At 47.6% G+C, this 22,449-nt stretch overlaps 1 protein-coding gene across 1 annotated transcript in view; it reads left to right on the forward strand.

Moving 5' to 3' along the window:
- LOC139550095 (microtubule cross-linking factor 1-like) overlaps positions 1-22,449 on the forward strand; it is a 205,335-nt gene that overhangs the window by 148,328 nt on the left and 34,558 nt on the right. Inside the window, 5 exon segments of the mRNA XM_071360725.1 lie at positions 850-1,083; positions 4,985-5,152; positions 6,834-7,001; positions 14,717-14,983; positions 15,846-16,202. Of these exon segments, the coding sequence (XP_071216826.1) occupies positions 850-1,083; positions 4,985-5,152; positions 6,834-7,001; positions 14,717-14,983; positions 15,846-16,202 (1,194 nt within the window).

Consider the following 22,449-nt stretch of genomic DNA (forward strand, 5'->3'; position numbering starts at 1 on the left):
GTACTGGTACAGCTTGACTCATAGTCAGTAACAGGTAATGTACTGGTACAGCTTGACTCATAGTACCAGGTAAATTACTGGTACAGCTTGACTCATAGTAACAGGTAATGTACTGGTACAGCTTGACTCATAGTCAGTAACAGGTAATGTACTGGTACAGCTTGACTCATAGTACCAGGTAAATTACTGGTACAGCTTGACTCATAGTAACAGGTAATGTACTGGTACAGCTTGACTCATAGTAACAGGTAAATAACTGGTTACAAAGGGTCATGTCCTTTAGATAGTTGTACTATGTATAAATCCAGGAGTTTTCTCTCTGAGATCTGGTTAAAGGCTCAGAGTTTTTCCTGGTTCCCTCTCCACCTAACTACCCACCTCCATGAAGAAATACTTGATAAAAACAATAAAATATATGCCATACATCAGTACATTTCACCTGTACTCCTCTCTGTTCCCCTCTCTATCTCCCCCCTATCACCCCTCCTCCTCCCTGTTCCTCTCTCTATCTCCCCCATCACCCATCCTCCTCCCTGTTCCTCTCTCTATCTCCCCCCTATCACCCCTCCTCCTCCCTGTTCCTCTCTCTATCTCCCCCATCACCCATCCTCCTCCCTGTTCCTCTCTCTATCTCCCCCCCATCACCCCTCCTCCTCCCTGTTCCCCTCTCTATCTCCCCCCTATCACCTCTCCTCCCCCCTGTTCCCCTCTCTATCTCCCCCCTATCACCTCTCCTCCCCCCTGTTCCCCTCTATATCTCCTCACCTATCACCCCCTCCTCCTCCCTCTCTTATCCCCCCCTCCCTCCCTCCCTCCCGCCTTCCCCATCCCTACCTCTCTCCCCACCAGGATGAGGAACGGAGGCGGCTGGAGGTGCAGGGTGTGAAGCCCAGAGGAGGTCTGGATCTGACGGGCCTGCAGGCCCACGAGGCTCCCTGGGTCCAGGAGAGAACCCTACTGCAGCAGGAGGTCCAGTTGTTCAGACACAACACCGTCATCTTCTATATGAAGCTACGCTGGATCCTCATGCACTGGAGGCTGGGGAAGAGGACAGAGACCGGGGAGGAGACAGCACACTCAGAGGTGAGGTGACTGGCTAGAGGCTGAACCCCAGGTAGTTTAGTCTGGAGGCTGGGGAAGAGGACAGAGACCGGGGAGGAGACAGCACACTCAGAGGTGAGATGACTGGCTAGAGGCTGAACCCCAGGTAGTTTAGTCTGGAGGCTGGGGAAGAGGACAGAGACCGGGGAGGAGACAGCACACTCAGAGGTGAGATGACTGGCTAGAGGCTGAACCCCAGGTAGTTTAGTCTGGAGGCTGGGGAAGAGGACAGAGACCGGGGAGGAGACAGCACACTCAGAGGTGAGATGACTGGCTAGAGGCTGAACCCCAGGTAGTTTAGTCTGGAGGCTGGGGAAGAGGACAGAGACCGGGGAGGAGACAGCACACTCAGAGGTGAGATGACTGGCTAGAGGTAGAGGCTGAACCCCAGGTAGTTTAGTCTGGAGGCTGGGGAAGAGGACAGAGACAGGGGAGGAGACAGCAGACTCAGAGGTGAGATGACTGGCTAGAGGTAGAGGCTGAACCCCAGGTAGTTTAGTCTGGAGGCTGGGGAAGGAGACAGCACATACTTGCCCAACCCTTCTAGAAAGCTGCTGAATATGTATCCTTAATCCTATTTCTTTATTTATTTTTTATTTCACCTTTATTTCACCTTTATTTAACCAGGTAGGCTAGTTGAGAACAAGTTCTCATTTACAACTGCGACCTGGCCAAGATAAAGCAAAGCAGTGCGACATAAACAACAACACAGAGTTACACATGGAATAAACAAAACATATAGTCAATAAACAATAGAAGAAATGTCTATATACAGTGTGTGCAAATGAGGTAAGATGAGGGAGGTAAGGCAATAAATAGGCCATATTGGCAAAATAATTACAATTTAGCAATTAAACACTGGAGTAATAGAGACTGGAGTGATAGATGTGCAGAAGATGAATGTGCAAGTAGAGATACTAGGGTGCAAAGGACCAAAAAAACAACAACAAAAAACAGTATGGGGATGAGGTAGTTGGATGGGCTCAATACAGATGGGCTGTGTACAGGTGCAGTGATCTGTGAGCTGCTTTAACAGCTGGTGCTTAAAGTTAGTGAGGGAGATCTGAGTCTCCAGCTTCAGTGATTTTTGCAATTTGTTCCAGTCATTGGCAGCAGAGAACTGGAAGGAGATGCTGCCAAAGGAGGAATTGGCTTTGGGGATGACCAGTGAGATATACCTGCTACGGGTGGGTGTTGCTATGGTGACCAGTGAGCTGAGATAAGGCGGGGCTTTACCTAACAGAGACTTATAGATGACCTGTAGCCAGTGGGTTTGGCGACGAGTATGAAGCGAGGGCCAGTCAACGAGAGCATACAGGTTGCAGTGGTGGGTAGTATATGGGGCTTTGGTGACAAAATGGACGGCACTGTGATAGACTGCATCCAATTTGCTGAGTAGAGTGTTGGAGGCTATTTTGTAAATTACATCGCCGAAGTCAAGGATCAGTAGGATGGTCAGTTTTACGAGGGTATGTTTGGCAGCATGAATGAATTAGTTTTTTTGGCGAAATAGGAAGCCGATTGGAGATGCTTAATGTGAGTCTGGAAGGAGAGTTTACAGTCTAACCAGACACAGGTATTTGTAGTTGTCCACATATTCTAAGTCAGAACCGTCCAGAGTAGTGATGCTGGACGGGCGGACAGGTGCGGGCAGTGATCGGTTGAAGAGCATGCATTTAGTTTTACTAGCATTTAAAAGCAGTTGGAGGCCAGGGAAGGAGAGTTGTATGGCATTGAAGCTCGTCTGGAGGTTTGTTAACACAGTGTCCAAAGAAGGGCCAGATGTATAGAGAATGGTGTCGTCTGCGTAGAGGTGGATCAGAGAATCACCAGCAGCAAGAGCAACATCGTTGTTGTATACAGAGAAAAGAGTCGGTGTCACGACTTCCGCCGAGGTCGGCTCCTCTCCTTGTTCGGGCGGCGATCGACGTCACCGGCTTTCTAGTCATCGCCGCTCCATTTTTCATATATCCATTTGTCTTGTCTTGTTTACATACACACCTGGTTTTCATTTCCCAATCAAGCTACTTATATTTAACCCTCTGTTTTCCATCATGTTTTGTGTGTAATTGTTTTCATGTTATGTGATGTTAGTTTAGGCGCTTTACTTTTATGTTTGTTCTCTGTATGCTCTCATGTTTGGAACTATAATAAAAGTGTGTCTGTTTATTATACTCTGCTCTCCTGCACCTGACTTCGCCTCCAATACACCTATTGACAGTCGGCCCGAGAATTGAACCCTGTGGCACCCCCATAGAGACTGCCAGATCCGGACAACAGGCCCTCCGATTTGACACACTGAACTCTGTCTGAGAAGTAGTTGGTGAACAAGGCGAGGCAGTCATTTGAGAAACCAAGGCTGTTGAGTCTGGCGATAAGAATGCAGTGAATGACAGAGTCGAAAGCCTTGGCCAGGTCGATGAATACAGCTGCACAGCATTGTCTCTTATTGATGGTGGTTATGATATCGTTTAGGACCTTGAGCGTGGCTGAGATGCACCCATGACTAGCTTGGAAACCAGATTGCATAGCGGAGAAGGTACGCTGGGATTCGAAATGGTCGGTGATCTGTTTGTTAACTTGGCTTTCAAAGACCTTAGAAAGGCAGGGTAGGATAGATATAGGTCTGTAGCAGTTTGGGTCTAGAGTGTCTCCCCCTTTAAAGAGGGAGATGACCGCGGCAGCTTTCCAATCTTTGGGGATCTCAGACGATACGAAAGAGAGGTTGGACAGGCTAGTAATAAGGGTTGCAACAATTTCGGCGGATCATTTTAGAAAGAGAGGGTCCAGATTGTCTAGTCCTGCTGATTTGTAAGGGTCCAGATTTTGCAGCTCTTTCAGAACATCAGCTATCTGGATTTAGTTGAAGGAGAAATGGGGGAGGCTTGGGCAAGTTGCTGTGTGGGGTGCAGGGCTGTTGGCCAGGGTAGGGGTGGCCAGGTGGAAAGCATGGCCAGCCGTAGAAAAATGCTTATTGGAATTCTCAATTATCGTGGATTTATCGGTGGTGGCAGTGTTTCCTAGCCTCAGAGCTGTGGGCAGCTGGGAGGAGGTGCTGTAACCATGAAAACATTTCTGACAGTGGTTGGGATTTCTCCGGAGCCACTCCACACAGGCTCTAAACCATCCAATCAAACCAACTATCAACAAACCAAAAGTCAGTCAATCACTTAGGAGAGTAGGATTGAGCGGAGTACATTTGGTTAGACCAATCAGTGAATAACAGCAGGGCTGGAGAAGAAGCCTGCATTTCCAATAGTTTTCCAGGAGGAGGGTTGACATCTAGCTCAAAATCACTTAGCAGTGTAGGATTGGCTTGTTTGATTGGTCAACTGAGTGATTGATTGACCGACTTTCAGTTTGTTGGTTGGTTAGTTAGTTTATTGGTGTACTGCTCCTTTCCTTGCTTTGTTATTGGCTATAATAACCTTGTTATTGTTGGCTATAATAACCTTGTTATTGTTGACTATAATAACCTTGTTATTGTTGACTATAATAACCTTGTTATTGTTGCTGTAATTACCTTGTTATTGTTGGCTATAATAACATTGTTATTGTTGCTATAATAACCTTGTTATTGTTGACTGTAATAACCTTGTTATTGTTAGCTATAATTACCTTGTTATTGTTGGCTATAATAACCTTGTTATTGTTGCTATAATAACCTTGTTATTGTTGGCTAAAATTACCTTGTTATTGTTGGCTATAATAACCTTGTTATTGATGGCTATAATAACCTTGTTATTGTTGCTATAATAACCTTGTTATTGTTGGCTATAATAACCTTGTTATTGTTGGCTATAATTACCTTGTTATTGTTGCTATAATTACCTTTTTATTGTTGCTATAATTACCTTGTTATTCCATGTCTTTGTTGTCGCAGTATGAGAAGTTGGAGGGTATTCCAGAGCTGATCTTGGAGCACGGAGAGGGAGAGACGGAGAGAGAGGACAGGGACAGGTCGTGTACCCCGCTACCCCAGAGAGACAGCCCCGACCCAGACCCCACAACCCAACTCCACTCCACTGCACGCCTGCAGCACCAGACACAGGTAGGGTACAATGGATATCTAGCTGTTGATACACTCCAACCCTGGATTAAACCCTGGATTAAACCATGGATTAAACCCTGGATTAAACCCTGGATTAAACCATGGATTAAACCATGGATTAAACCCTGGATTGAACCATGGATTAAACCCTGGATTAAACCCTGGATTAAACCCTGGATTAAACCCTGGATTAAACCCTGGATTAAACCATGGATTAAACCATGGATTAAACCCTGGATTAAAAGGCACGTTGGATGAGTGCAAAGTCTGTTCAAGTACAATGGAGTTCAATGATCCCAGAGCATGTTATACAACAGACCATGTTATACAACAGACCTCAACAGACCACAACAGAACACGTTATAGAACAGACCACAACAGAACGTTATACAACAGACCACAACATAACGTTATACAACAGACCACAACAGAACGTTATACAACAGACCACAACAGAACGTTATACAACAGACCACAACAGAACATGTTATACAACAGACCACAACAGAACATGTTATACAACAGACCACAACAGAACATGTTATACAACAGACCACAACAGAACATGTTATACAACAGACCACAACAGAACATGTTATACAACAGACCTCAACAGACCACAACAGAACACGTTATAGAACAGACCACAACAGAACGTTATACAACAGACCACAACATAACGTTATACAACAGACCACAACAGAACGTTATACAACAGACCACAACAGAACGTTATATAACAGACCATGTTATACAACAGACCACAACATAACGTTATACAACAGACCACAACAGAACGTTATACAACAGACCACAACAGAACATGTTATACAACAGACCACAACAGAACATGTTATACAACAGACCACAACAGAACATGTTATACAACAGACCACAACAGAACATGTTATACAACAGACCACAACAGAACATGTTATACAACAGACCACAACAGAACATGTTATACAACAGACCACAACAGAACATGTTATACAACAGACCTCAACAGAGACTAGAACATGTTATACAACAGACCACAACAGAGACTAGAACATGTTATACAACAGACCTCAACAGAGACTAGAACATGTTATACAACAGACCACAACAGAACATGTTATACAACAGACCACAACAGAGACTAGAACATGTTATACAACAGACCACAACAGAGACTAGAACATGTTATACAACAGACCACAACAGAACATGTTATACAACAGACCACAACAGAACATGTTATACAACAGACCACAACAGAACATGTTATACAACAGACCACAACAGAACCTTGTACTAACGTACATATTATCCATCAAGCCAGAATATAGTATGAGCTTTTATGGTGTGTTGTGTGTAGAAACAGTTGACATTATTAGGTAAATGGATAGATCTCCTTCATATCTTAAATAAATGAATGATCCGGTTTCATTCTTCCTACCCCACTTCCTCCCCCTCTTCCTCCCCCACTTCCTCCCCCTCTTCCTCCCCCACTTCCTCCCCCTCTTCCTCCCCCTCTTCCATCCCCCGCTCCTCCTCCTCTTCCTCCCCCGCTCCTCCCCCGCTCCTCCTCTCTCGCCTCCCCCACTTCCTCCCCCGCTCCTCCCCCGCTCCTCCTCTCTCGCCTCCCCCTCTTCCTCCCCCGCTCCTCCCCTCTTCCTCCCCCGCTCCTCCTCTCCAGGCGGGTGAGAACCGTAGGGTGCTCCAGGCGGTGCGCTCCCTGTTAGAGGAGTTCAGGTCGGAGTTGAGGGAGGAGGAGAACAGGAGGTGCCAGCTGCAGCAGAACTACGCTAACGACAAGGCTTCCTGGGAGGTCAAATGGGCAGAGATGAAGTGTCACGTCGCTCAGGTAACAGACAGACAGACAGACAGACAGACAGACAGACAGACAGACAGACAGAGAGAGAGAGAGAGAGAGAGAGAGAGAGAGAGAGAGAGAGAGAGAGAGAGAGAGAGAGAGAGAGAGAGAGAGAGAGAGAGAGAGAGAGAGAGAGAGAGAGAGAGAGAGAGAGAGAGAGAGAGAGAGAGAGAGAGAGAGAGAGAGAGAGAGAGAGAGAGAGAGAGAGAGAGAGAGAGAGAGAGAGAGAGAGAGAGAGAGAGAGAGAGAGAGAGAGAGAGAGAGAGAGAGACTCAGACTCTCTTTCTGTTTCACAATACAGGCTGCTGGAGAGAGATGCTCCAAAATACACCACTATATCACAGATGTCTCACCCCTGGTTGAAATATTCCATTGATTATGTTGTTCCCTTTCTGTTGTTCCCTTCAGAACTGCTTAAATTACATTTAGTAGTTCCTTTGAAATATTAGCACACTCTTAGAAAAAAGGGTTCCATAAGGTTTATTTGGCTGTCCCCATAGGAGAACCCTTTTTTGGTTCCAGGTGTTGGCTTTGGGAATGACCAGTGAAATATACCTACTGGAGCGTGTGCTACGGGTGGGTGTTGCTATGGTGACCAGTGAGCTGAGATAAGGCGGGGCTTTACCTAGCAGAGACTTATAGATGACCTGGAGCCAGTGAGTTTGGCGACGAATCTGTAGCGAGGGCCAGCCAACGAGAGCCTACAGTTCACATTGGTGGGTAGTATATGTGGCTTTGGTGACAAAACGGATGGCACTGTGATAGATTGCATCCAGTTTGTTGAGTAGAGTGTTGGAGGCTATTTTGTAAATGGCATCGCCGATGTCAAGGATCGGTAGGATAGTCAGTTTTACGAGGGTATGTTTGGCAGCATGAGTGAAGGATGCTTTGTTGCGGAATAGGAAGCCGATTCTAGATTTAATTTTGGATTGGAGATGCTTAATGTAAGTCTGGAAAGAGAGTTTACAGTCTAACCAGACACCTAGATATTTGTAGTTGTCCACATATTCTAAGTCAGAACCGTCCAGAGTAGTGGTGCTAGTCGGGCGGGTGCGGGCAGCGATCGGTTGAAGAGCACGCATTTAGTTTTACTAGCATTTAAAAGCAGTTGGAGGCCACGGAAGGAGTGTTGTATGGCATCGAAGCTCGTTTGGAGGTTTGTTAACACAGTGTCCAAAGAAGGGCCAGATGTATACAGAATGGTGTCGTCTGTGTAGAGGTGGATCAAGGAATCACCAGCAGCAAGAGTGACATCATTGATATATACAGAGAAAAGAGTCGGCCCGAGAATTGAACCCTGTGGCACCCCCATAGAGACAGCCAGAGGTCTGGCCCTCCGATTTGACACATTGAACTCTATCTAAGAAGTAGTTGGTGAACCAAACGAGGCAATCATTTGAGAAACCAAGGCTATTGAGTCTGCCGAAAAGAATACGATAAGAATTCGATAAGAATACGATAAGAATTACGTCTCCGTAATCTAGCATGGGTAAGAGGGTCATCTGAATCAGGGTTAGTTTGGCAGCTGGGGTGAAAGAGGAGCGATTACGATAGAGGAAACCAAGTCTAGATGTAACTTTAGCCTGCAGCTTTGATATGTGCTGAGAGAAGGACAGTGCACCATCTAGCCATACTCCCAAGTACTTGTATGAGGTGACTAGCTCAAGCTCTAAACCCTCAGAGGTACTAATAACACCTGTGGGAAGAGGGGCCTTCACCAAAATCAACCCAAGTCACGTCTTTTCCCATGAGTATGCTGTATAAAATAGGAATTAGTGAAGGCAAGCCAAGTTGATAATCTCACTGAAGATATTATCAACAACAGCAAAACCCCATTCGACAGACTGATTGTAGTCAGGTCATCTGACAGACTGATTGTAGTCAGGTCATCTGACAGACTGATTGTAGTCAGGTGATCTGACAGACTGATTGTAGTCAGGTGGTCTGACAGACTGATTGTATTCAGGTCATCTGACAGACTGATTGTAGTCAGGTCATCTGACAGACTGATTGTAGTCAGGTCATCTGACAGACTGATTGTAGTCAGGTGGTCTGACAGACTGATTGTATTCAGGTCATCTGACAGACTGATTGTAGTCAGGTCATCTGACAGACTGATTGTAGTCAGGTCATCTGACGGACTGATTGTAGTCAGGTCATCTGACAGACTGATTGTAGTCAGGTCATCTGACAGACTGATTGTAGTCAGGTCATCTGACAGACTGATTGTAGTCAGGTCATCTGACGGACTGATTGTAGTCAGGTCATCCGACAGACTGATTGTAGTCAGGTCATCCGACAGACTGATTGTAGTCAGGTCATCTGACAGACTGATTGTAGTCAGGTCATCCGACAGACTGATTGTAGTCAGGTCATCTGACAGACTGATTGTAGTCAGGTCATCCGACAGACTGATTGTAGTCAGGTCATCCGACAGACTGATTGTAGTCAGGTCATCCGACAGACTGATTGTAGTCAGGTCATACGACAGACTGATTGTAGTCAGGTGATCTGACAGACTGATTGTAGTCAGGTGGTCTGACAGACTGATTGTATTCAGGTCATCTGACAGACTGATTGTAGTCAGGTCATCTGACAGACTGATTGTAGTCAGGTCATCTGACAGACTGATTGTAGTCAGGTGGTCTGACAGACTGATTGTATTCAGGTCATCTGACAGACTGATTGTAGTCAGGTCATCTGACAGACTGATTGTAGTCAGGTCATCTGACAGACTGATTGTAGTCAGGTCATCTGACAGACTGATTGTAGTCAGGTCATCTGACAGACTGATTGTAGTCAGGTCATCTGACAGACTGATTGTAGTCAGGTCATCTGACGGACTGATTGTAGTCAGGTCATCTGACAGACTGATTGTAGTCAGGTCATCCGACAGACTGATTGTAGTCAGGTCATCTGACAGACTGATTGTAGTCAGGTCATCTGACAGACTGATTGTAGTCAGGTCATCCGACAGACTGATTGTAGTCAGGTCATCTGACAGACTGATTGTAGTCAGGTCATCCGACAGACTGATTGTAGTCAGGTCATCCGACAGACTGATTGTAGTCAGGTCATCTGACAGACTGATTGTAGTCAGGTCATCTGACAGACTGATTGTAGTCAGGTCATCTGACGGACTGATTGTAGTCAGGTCATCTGACGGACTGATTGTAGTCAGGTCATCTGACGGACTGATTGTAGTCAGGTCATCTGACGGACTGATTGTAGTCAGGTCATCTGACGGACTGATTGTAGTCAGGTCATCTGACGGACTGATTGTAGTCAGGTCATCCGACAGACTGATTGTAGTCAGGTCATCTGACAGACTGATTGTAGTCAGGTCATCTGACAGACTGATTGTAGTCAGGTCATCTGACAGACTGATTGTAGTCAGGTCATCCGACAGACTGATTGTAGTCAGGTCATCGGACAGACTGATTGTAGTCAGGTCATCCGACAGACTGATTGTAGTCAGGTCATCCGACAGACTGATTGTAGTCAGGTCATCTGACAGACTGATTGTAGTCAGGTCATCTGACGGACTGATTGTAGTCAGGTCATCTGACGGACTGATTGTAGTCAGGTCATCTGACGGACTGATTGTAGTCAGGTCATCTGACGGACTGATTGTAGTCAGGTCATCTGACGGACTGATTGTAGTCAGGTCATCTGACGGACTGATTGTAGTCAGGTCATCTGACAGACTGATTGTAGTCAGGTCATCCGACAGACTGATTGTAGTCAGGTCATCTGACAGACTGATTGTAGTCAGGTCATCTGACAGACTGATTGTAGTCAGGTCATCCGACAGACTGATTGTAGTCAGGTCATCGGACAGACTGATTGTAGTCAGGTCATCCGACAGACTGATTGTAGTCAGGTCATCCGACAGACTGATTGTAGTCAGGTCATCCGACAGACTGATTGTAGTCAGGTCATCTGACAGACTGATTGTAGTCAGGTCATCTGACGGACTGATTGTAGTCAGGTCATCCGACAGACTGATTGTAGTCAGGTCATCTGACAGACTGATTGTAGTCAGGTCATCTGACAGACTGATTGTAGTCAGGTCATCCGACAGACTGATTGTAGTCAGGTCATCTGACAGACTGATTGTAGTCAGGTCATCCGACAGACTGATTGTAGTCAGGTCATCCGACAGACTGATTGTAGTCAGGTCATCCGACAGACTGATTGTAGTCAGGTCATACGACAGACTGATTGTAGTCAGGTGATCTGACAGACTGATTGTAGTCAGGTGGTCTGACAGACTGATTGTATTCAGGTCATCTGACAGACTGATTGTAGTCAGGTCATCTGACAGACTGATTGTAGTCAGGTGGTCTGACAGACTGATTGTATTCAGGTCATCTGACAGACTGATTGTAGTCAGGTCATCTGACAGACTGATTGTAGTCAGGTCATCTGACAGACTGATTGTAGTCAGGTGGTCTGACAGACTGATTGTATTCAGGTCGTCTGACAGACTGATTGTAGTCAGGTCATCTGACAGACTGATTGTAGTCAGGTCATCTGACAGACTGATTGTAGTCAGGTCATCTGACAGACTGATTGTAGTCAGGTCATCTGACAGACTGATTGTAGTCAGGTCATCTGACAGACTGATTGTAGTCAGGTCATCTGACAGACTGATTGTAGTCAGGTCATCTGACAGACTGATTGTAGTCAGGTCATCTGACAGACTGATTGTAGTCAGGTCATCTGACAGACTGATTGTAGTCAGGTCATCTGACGGACTGATTGTAGTCAGGTCATCCGACGGACTGATTGTAGTCAGGTCATCCGACAGACTGATTGTAGTCAGGTCATCCGACAGACTGATTGTAGTCAGGTCATCCGACAGACTGATTGTAGTCAGGTCATCCGACAGACTGATTGTAGTCAGGTCATCCGACAGACTGATTGTAGTCAGGTCATCCGACAGACTGATTGTAGTCAGGTCATCCGACAGACTGATTGTAGTCAGGTCATACGACAGACTGATTGTAGTCAGGTGATCTGACAGACTGATTGTAGTCAGGTGGTCTGACAGACTGATTGTATTCAGGTCATCTGACAGACTGATTGTAGTCAGGTCATCTGACAGACTGATTGTAGTCAGGTCATCTGACAGACTGATTGTAGTCAGGTGGTCTGACAGACTGATTGTATTCAGGTCATCTGACAGACTGATTGTAGTCAGGTCATCTGACAGACTGATTGTAGTCAGGTCATCTGACAGACTGATTGTAGTCAGGTCATCTGACAGACTGATTGTAGTCAGGTCATCTGACAGACTGATTGTAGTCAGGTCATCTGACAGACTGATTGTAGTCAGGTCATCTGACGGACTGATTGTAGTCAGGTCATCTGACAGACTGATTGTAGTCAGGTCATCCGACAGACTGATTGTAGTCAGGTCATCTGACAGACTGATTGTAGTCAGGTCATCTGACAGACTGATTGTAGTCAGGTCATCCGACAGACTGATTGTAGTCAGGTCATCTGACAGACTGATTGTAGTCAGGTCATCCGACAGACTGATTGTAGTCAGGTCATCCGACAGACTGATTGTAGTCAGGTCATCCGACAGACTGATTGTAGTCAGGTCATCCGACGGACTGATTGTAGTCAGGTCATCTGACGGACTGATTGTAGTCAGGTCATCTGACGGACTGATTGTAGTCAGGTCATCTGACGGACTGATTGTAGTCAGGTCATCTGACGGACTGATTGTAGTCAGGTCATCTGACGGACTGATTGTAGTCAGGTCATCTGACGGACTGATTGTAGTCAGGTCATCCGACAGACTGATTGTAGTCAGGTCATCTGACAGACTGATTGTAGTCAGGTCATCTGACAGACTGATTGTAGTCAGGTCATCCGACAGACTGATTGTAGTCAGGTCATCCGACAGACTGATTGTAGTCAGGTCATCCGACAGACTGATTGTAGTCAGGTCATCCGACAGACTGATTGTAGTCAGGTCATCTGACAGACTGATTGTAGTCAGGTCATCTGACAGACTGATTGTAGTCAGGTCATCTGACAGACTGATTGTAGTCAGGTCATCTGACAGACTGATTGTAGTCAGGTCATCTGACGGACTGATTGTAGTCAGGTCATCTGACGGACTGATTGTAGTCAGGTCATCCGACGGACTGATTGTAGTCAGGTCATCTGACAGACTGATTGTAGTCAGGTCATCTGACAGACTGATTGTAGTCAGGTCATCCGACAGACTGATTGTAGTCAGGTCATCTGACAGACTGATTGTAGTCAGGTCATCCGACAGACTGATTGTAGTCAGGTCATCCGACAGACTGATTGTAGTCAGGTCATCTGACAGACTGATTGTAGTCAGGTCATACGACAGACTGATTGTAGTCAGGTGATCTGACAGACTGATTGTAGTCAGGTGGTCTGACAGACTGATTGTATTCAGGTCATCTGACAGACTGATTGTAGTCAGGTCATCTGACAGACTGATTGTAGTCAGGTCATCTGACAGACTGATTGTAGTCAGGTGGTCTGACAGACTGATTGTATTCAGGTCATCTGACAGACTGATTGTAGTCAGGTCATCTGACAGACTGATTGTAGTCAGGTCATCTGACATACTGATTGTAGTCAGGTCATCTGACAGACTGATTGTAGTCAGGTCATCTGACAGACTGATTGTAGTCAGGTCATCTGACGGACTGATTGTAGTCAGGTCATCTGACAGACTGATTGTAGTCAGGTCATCCGACAGACTGATTGTAGTCAGGTCATCTGACAGACTGATTGTAGTCAGGTCATCTGACAGACTGATTGTAGTCAGGTCGTCCGACAGACTGATTGTAGTCAGGTCATCTGACAGACTGATTGTAGTCAGGTCATCCGACAGACTGATTGTAGTCAGGTCATCTGACAGACTGATTGTAGTCAGGTCATCTGACGGACTGATTGTAGTCAGGTCATCTGACGGACTGATTGTAGTCAGGTCATCTGACGGACTGATTGTAGTCAGGTCATCTGACAGACTGATTGTAGTCAGGTCATCTGACGGACTGATTGTAGTCAGGTCATCTGACGGACTGATTGTAGTCAGGTCATCTGACGGACTGATTGTAGTCAGGTCATCCGACGGACTGATTGTAGTCAGGTCATCTGACAGACTGATTGTAGTCAGGTCATCTGACAGACTGATTGTAGTCAGGTCATCCGACAGACTGATTGTAGTCAGGTCATCCGACAGACTGATTGTAGTCAGGTCATCCGACAGACTGATTGTAGTCAGGTCATCCGACAGACTGATTGTAGTCAGGTCATCCGACAGACTGATTGTAGTCAGGTCATCCGACAGACTGATTGTAGTCAGGTCATCCGACAGACTGATTGTAGTCAGGTGATCCGACAGACTGATTGTAGTCAGGTCATCTGACAGACTGATTGTAGTCAGGTCATCTGACAGACTGATTGTAGTCAGGTCATCTGACAGACTGATTGTAGTCAGGTGATCTGACAGACTGATTGTAGTCAGGTCATCTGACAGACTGATTGTAGTCAGGTCATCTGACAGACTGATTGTAGTCAGGTCCCAGAGTTTCTCTTGATCTGATCACATGGTCAGTAAAACACTTTAAAGACCCCTCCTCATACGTCACCACATTGTCACAGATTGTTCTTTAACTTTACTAACATGTTCTGTGTTCAACCAGTTGGAAGAGGAGAGACGAGAAGAGAAAGGAGAGGCCAGAGGGGAGACGCAGGGAGGAGGAGACCCAGACTGGGCCTTTAAACAGGAGCGAGAGGAGCATCGTTGCCTCCTGGCCGAGAGCCACAGCACCTCCCTGGACCTCCACTGGAAGCTGCAGCATGGAGAGAAGAGGTGGGGGAGGGAGAGGAGAGACCTGCTGGAACGCTTCGACCGGGAGAGACAAGAGTGGGACGGCAACATGAGAAACATGCACCACAAGATGGAGAGGGTGAGGAGGGGGAGGGAGGGTGTCAAACTACTGACACTGTCTCTCTTCATATTCTGTAGTCACATCACCCTGTCTGAAACTACTGAGACTGTCTCTCTTCATATTCTGTAGTCACATCACCCTGTCTGAAACTACTGAGACTGTCTCTCTTCATATTCTGTAGTCACATCACCCTGTCTGAAACTACTCATTCATTACCTCTCTCCCTCCTCCTCTCCTCTCTCCTCTTTCCATCTCTCTACTCTCCTCTCATTAATTGCCTCTCTCCTCTCTCCTTCCTCCTGTCCTCTCTCCTCTCTCCCTCTCTCTACTCTTCTCTCATTCATTTCCTCTCTTCCTCTCTCCTCTCTCCCTCTCCTCTCATTCATTTCCTCTCTCCCTCTCCTCTCATTAATTACCTCTCCCCCTCCTCCTCTCCTCTCTCCTCTCATTCCTTTCCTCTCCTCTCTCCTCTCTCCTCTTTCCCTCTCTCTACTCTCCTCTCATTCCTTTCCTCTTTCCCTCTCTCTACTCTCCTCTCATTCCTTTCCTCTCCTCTCTCCCTCTCCTCTTTCCCTCCCTCTCCTCTCCTCTCATTCCTTTCCTCTCCTCTCTCCTCTTTCCCTCTCCTCTTTCCCTCTCTCTACTCTCCTCTCATTCCTTTCCTCTCCTCTCTCCCTCTCCTCTTTCCCTCCCTCTCCTCTCCTCTCATTCCTTTCCTCTCCTCTCTCCTCTTTCCCTCTCCTCTTTCCCTCTCTACTCGCCTCTCATTCCTTTCCTTTCTCCCTCCCCTTCTCTCTCTCTGCCTCTCCTCCTCCTCTCTCTACCTCTCATCTCTCCTCTCCTCCCTCTCCTCTCCTCCCTCTCTCTCCTCCCCCCACAGCTGCAGAGAGAGCTGAACGTCCGACAGGGCAGTGAGGGCTCACCCTCCGACGTCAAAGAAGGGGCGACGGCAGGAGGAAACAGGGGTGTCTTTTCCCCTCAGGAGAGCCCATGTAAGGTCCCTCGCTCCCTCCGGTCACCCCGCTCCCCTCGCTCTGCCATCCCCGGGCCTGTTTCCCTCTCCACCCGCTCCCACTCGGACTCAGAGGCCCATGAAGAGCAGGGGGCTGTAGTGAGGGTCAGAGGCCCAACAGAGAACATTTTCCTGGACGCTCTGACGCTAGACTCCCTTGGTAGCCTGGAGGTCCCACTTCCCAGCAGACTGGACTCTGACAAGAGGTTCCCCTGTATGAACCAGGTGAGACATGTTAGACTCTGACAAGAGGTTCACCTGTATGAACCAGGTGAGACATGTTAGACTCTGACAAGAGGTTCCCCTGTATGAACCAGGTGAGACATGTTAGACTCTGACAAGAGGTTCCCCTGTATGAACCAGGTGAGACATGTTAGACTCTGACAAGAGGTTCCCCTGTATGAACCAGGTGAGACATATCAGACTCTGACAAGAGGTTCCCCTGTATGAACCAGGTGAGACATGTCCGACTCTGGCAAGAGGTTCCCCTGTATGAACCAGGTGAGATATGTCAGACTCTGACAAGAGGTTCTCCTGTATGAACCAGGTGAGACATGTCAGACTCTGACAAGAGGTTCACCTGTATGAACCAGGTGAGACATGTCAGACTCTGACAAGAGGTTCACCTGTATGAACCAGGTGAGACATGTTAGACTCTGACAAGAGGTTCCCCTGTATGAACCAGGTGAGACATGTCAGACTCTGACAAGAGGTTCACCTGTATGAACCAGGTGAGACATGTCAGACTCTGACAAGAGGTTCTCCTGTATGAACCAGGTGAGACATGTCAGACTCTGACAAGAGGTTCCCCTGTATGAACCAGGTGAGACATACCAGACTCTGACAAGAGGTTCCCCTGTATGATCCAGGTGAGACATGTCAAACTCTGACAAGAGGTTCCCCTGTATGAACCAGGTGAGACATGTCAGACTCTGACAAGAGGTTCACCTGTATGAACCAGGTGAGACATGTTAGACTCTGACAAGAGGTTCCCCTGTATGAACCAGGTGAGACATACCAGACTCTGACAAGAGGTTCCCCTGTATGAACCAGGTGAGACATGTCAGACTCTGACAAGAGGTTCCCCTGTATGAACCAGGTGAGACATGTCAGACTCTGACAAGAGGTTCCCCTGTATGAACCAGGTGAGACATACCAGACTCTGACAAGAGGTTCCCCTGTATGAACCAGGTGAGACATGTCAGACTCTGACAAGAGGTTCCCCTGTATGAACCAGGTGAGACATGTCAGACTCTGGAGTATCCCAAATTGCTCCCTATTCCGTATATAGTGCACTACCTTTGACTACATGGAAGTCTTTTCCACATCAGGTAACTGATCCAAGCAGTAAAATCAGATTTAAAAAACACATAGGCACAGTCATATGTATACACACACAGACGATAAAATACAAACTATACACACATGATAACATACACACTATACACACACATGATAACATACTCTCTACTCACACATACTCTATACACACACATACACATGGATTCGTGTTGTATATATGTAATAGTAGAGTAGGGGCCTGAGGGAACACACTTAGTGTGTTGTGAAATCTGTTATGAATGTATTGTAATGTTTTTATAATTGTATAACTGCCTTCATTTTGCCGGACCCCAGGAAGAGTAGCTGCTGCCTTGGCTAATGGAGATCTATAATAAACCCCAGGAAGAGTAGCTGCTGCCTTGGCTAATGGAGATCCATAATAAATACAAATATAACTATGGGCCCTGGTCAACAGTAGTACCCTATGGGTCCTGGTCAACAGTAGTACACTATGGGTCCTGGTCAACAGTAGTACACTATGGGGTCTGGTCAACAGTAGTACTATGGGGTTCTGGTCAACAGTAGTACCCTGTGGGTCCTGGTCAACAGTAGTGCACTATGGGTCCTGGTCAACAGTAGTACCCTATGGGGCCTGGTCAACAGTAGTGCACTATGGGTCCTGGTCAACAGTAGTACACTATGGGTTCTGGTCAACAGTAGTGCACTATGGGTCCTGGTCAACAGTAGTACACTATGGGGTCCTGGTCAACAGTAGTACTATGGGTCCTGGTCAACAGTAGTACTATGGGGTTCTGGTCAACAGTAGTACACTATGAGGCCTGGTCAACAGTAGTACTATGGGGTTCTGGTCAACAGTAGTGCACTATGGGTCCTGGTCAACAGTAGTACCCTATGGGTCCTGGTCAACAGTAGTGCACTATGGGTCCTGGTCAACAGTAGTACTATGGGTTCTGGTCAACAGTAGTACTATGGGGTTCTGGTCAACAGTAGTGCACTATGGGTCCTGGTCAACAGTAGTGCACTATGGGTCCTGGTCAACAGTAGTGCACTATGGGTCCTGGTCAACAGTAGTACTATGGGGCCTGGTCAACAGTAGTACCCTATGGGGCCTGGTCAACAGTAGTGCACTATGGGTCCTGGTCAACAGTAGTACCCTATGGGTCCTGGTCAACAGTAGTGCACTATGGGTCCTGGTCAACAGTAGTACACTATGGGTCCTGGTCAACAGTAGTACACTATGGGTCCTGGTCAACAGTAGTACACTATGGGTCCTGGTCAACAGTAGTACACTATGGGTCCTGGTCAACAGTAGTACACTATGGGTCCTGGTCAACAGTAGTACCCTATGGGTCCTGGTCAACAGTAGTACCCTATGGGTTCTGGTCAACAGTAGTACCCTATGGGTCCTGGTCAACAGTAGTACCCTATGGGTCCTGGTCAACAGTAGTACACTATGGGTCCTGGTCAACAGTAGTACACTATGGGTCCTGGTCAACAGTAGTACCCTATGGGTCCTGGTCAACAGTAGTACCCTATGGGTTCTGGTCAACAGTAGTACCCTATGGGTCCCGGTCAACAGTAGTGCACTATGGGTCCCGGTCAACAGTAGTACACTATGGGTCCTGGTCAACAGTAGTACCCTATGGGTCCTGGTCAACAGTAGTACCCTATGGGTCCTGGTCAACAGTAGTACTATGGGGCCTGGTCAACAGTAGTACCCTATGGGGCCTGGTCAACAGTAGTACACTATGGGTCCTGGTCAACAGTAGTGCACTATGGGTCCTGGTCAACAGTAGTGCACTATGGGTCCTGGTCAACAGTAGTGCACTATGGGTCCTGGTCAACAGTAGTACTATGGGGCCTGGTCAACAGTAGTGCACTATGGGTCCTGGTCAACAGTAGTGCACTATGGGTCCTGGTCAACAGTAGTGCACTATGGGTCCTGGTCAACAGTAGTACTATGGGGCCTGGTCAACAGTAGTGCACTATGGGTCCTGGTCAACAGTAGTGCACTATGGGTCCTGGTCAACAGTAGTGCACTATGGGTTCTGGTCAACAGTAGTACACTATGGGTCCTGGTCAACAGTAGTACACTATGGGTCCTGGTCAACAGTAGTGCACTATGGGTCCTGGTCAACAGTAGTACACTATGGGTTCTGGTCAACAGTAGTACCCTATGGGTCCTGGTCAACAGTAGTACCCTATGGGTTCTGGTCAACAGTAGTACCCTATGGGTCCTGGTCAACAGTAGTGCACTATGGGTCCTGGTCAACAGTAGTACCCTATGGGTCCTGGTCAACAGTAGTACTATGGGGCCTGGTCAACAGTAGTACCCTATGGGGCCTGGTCAACAGTAGTACACTATGGGTCCTGGTCAACAGTAGTACTATGGGGCCTGGTCAACAGTAGTACCCTATGGGTTCTGGTCAACAGTAGTGCACTATGGGTCCTGGTCAACAGTAGTACACTATGGGGTCCTGGTCAACAGTAGTACCCTATGGGTTCTGGTCAACAGTAGTGCACTATGGGTCCTGGTCAACAGTAGTACACTATGGGGTTCTGGTCAACAGTAGTACCCTATGGGTCCTGGTCAACAGTAGTGCACTATGGGTCCTGGTCAACAGTAGTGCACTATGGGGCCTGGTCAACAGTAGTACTATGGGGCCTGGTCAACAGTAGTGCACTATGGGTCCTGGTCAACAGTAGTGCACTATGGGGCCTGGTCAACAGTAGTACTATGGGGCCTGGTCAACAGTAGTACCCTATGGGTCCTGGTCAACAGTAGTACACTATGGGTCCTGGTCAACAGTAGTGCACTATGGGGCCTGGTCAACAGTAGTGCACTATGGGTCCTGGTCAACAGTAGTACTATGGGTCCTGGTCAACAGTAGTACCCTATGGGTCCTGGTCAACAGTAGTGCACTATGGGTCCTGGTCAACAGTAGTACCCTATGGGTCCTGGTCAACAGTAGTGCACTATGGGCCCTGGTCAACAGTAGTGCACTATGGGTCCTGGTCAACAGTAGTACACTATGGGGTCCTGGTCAACAGTAGTACTATGGGGCCTGGTCAACAGTAGTACTATGGGTCCTGGTCAACAGTAGTGCACTATGGGGCCTGGTCAACAGTAGTGCACTATGGGTCCTGGTCAACAGTAGTACCCTATGGGTCCTGGTCAACAGTAGTGCACTATGGGTCCTGGTCAACAGTAGTGCACTATGGGGCCTGGTCAACAGTAGTGCACTATGGGTCCTGGTCAACAGTAGTACCCTATGGGTCCTGGTCAACAGTAGTGCACTATGGGTCCTGGTCAACAGTAGTGCACTATGGGGCCTGGTCAACAGTAGTACACTATGGGGCCTGGTCATCAGTAGTGCACTATGGGTCCTGGTCAACAGTAGTGCACTATGGGTCCTGGTCAACAGTAGTACCCTATGGGTCCTGGTCAACAGTAGTGCACTATGGGACCTGGTCAACAGTAGTGCACTATGGGTCCTGGTCAACAGTAGTGCACTATGGGGCCTGGTCAACAGTAGTACTATGGGTTCTGGTCAACAGTAGTACTATGGGTTCTGGTCAACAGTAGTGCACTGTGGGTCCTGGTCAACAGTAGTACACTATGGGGCCTGGTCAACAGTAGTACACTATGGGTCCTGGTCAACAGTAGTGCACTATGGGCCCTGGTCATCAGTAGTACACTATGGGGCCTGGTCAACAGTAGTACCCTATGGGGCCTGGTCAACAGTAGTGCACTATGGGTCCTGGTCAACAGTAGTACCCTATGGGTCCTGGTTAACAGTAGTGCACTATGGGGCCTGGTCAACAGTAGTACTATGGGTTCTGGTCAACAGTAGTACTATGGGTTCTGGTCAACAGTAGTGCACTATGGGGCCTGGTCATCAGTAGTACCCTATGGGTCCTGGTTAACAGTAGTACCCTGTGGGTCCTGGTCAACAGTAGTACCCTATGGGTCCTGGTCAACAGTAGTACCCTATGGGTCCTGGTTAACAGTAGTACCCTGTGGGTCCTGGTCAACAGTAGTGCACTATGGGTCCTGGTCAACAGTAGTGCACTATGGGTCCTGGTCAACAGTAGTGCACTATGGGTCCTGGTCAACAGTAGTACTATGGGTCCTGGTCAACAGTAGTGCACTGTGGGTCCTGGTCAACAGTAGTACACTATGGGTCCTGGTCAACAGTAGTACCCTATGGGTCCTGGTTAACAGTAGTACCCTGTGGGTCCTGGTCAACAGTAGTGCACTATGGGTCCTGGTCAACAGTAGTGCACTGTGGGTCCTGGTCAACAGTAGTACACTATGGGTCCTGGTCAACAGTAGTACCCTATGGGTCCTGGTTAACAGTAGTACCCTGTGGGTCCTGGTCAACAGTAGTGCACTATGGGTCCTGGTCAACAGTAGTGCACTATGGGTCCTGGTCAACAGTAGTGCACTATGGGTCCTGGTCAACAGTAGTACACTGTGGGTCCTGGTCAACAGTAGTACACTATGGGTCCTGGTCAACAGTAGTACACTATGGGGTCCTGGTCAACAGTAGTACTATGGGTCCTGGTCAACAGTAGTACTATGGGTCCTGGTCAACAGTAGTACACTATGGGCCCTGGTCAACAGTAGTGCACTATGGGTCCTGGTCAACAGTAGTGCACTATGGGCCCTGGTCAACAGTAGTGCACTATGGGGCCTGGTCATCAGTAGTGCACTATGGGTCCTGGTCAACAGTAGTACACTATGGGTCCTGGTCATCAGTAGTGCACTATGGGTCCTGGTCAACAGTAGTGCACTATGGGCCCTGGTCAACAGTAGTGCACTATGGGTCCTGGTCATCAGTAGTGCACTATGGGTCCTGGTCAACAGTAGTACACTATGGGTCCTGGTCAACAGTAGTACCCTATGGGTCCTGGTCAACAGTAGTACACTGTGGGTCCTGGTCAACAGTAGTACACTATGGGTCCTGGTCAACAGTAGTACACTATGGGGTCCTGGTCAACAGTAGTACTATGGGTCCTGGTCAACAGTAGTACTATGGGTTCTGGTCAACAGTAGTACACTATGGGGCCTGGTCAACAGTAGTACCCTATGGGTCCTGGTCAACAGTAGTACTATGGGTCCTGGTCAACAGTAGTACCCTATGGGTCCTGGTCAACAGTAGTACAC

The sequence above is a fragment of the Salvelinus alpinus genome, chromosome 23, assembly GCF_045679555.1.
Source record: "Salvelinus alpinus chromosome 23, SLU_Salpinus.1, whole genome shotgun sequence".
NCBI lineage: Eukaryota > Metazoa > Chordata > Actinopteri > Salmoniformes > Salmonidae > Salvelinus > Salvelinus alpinus.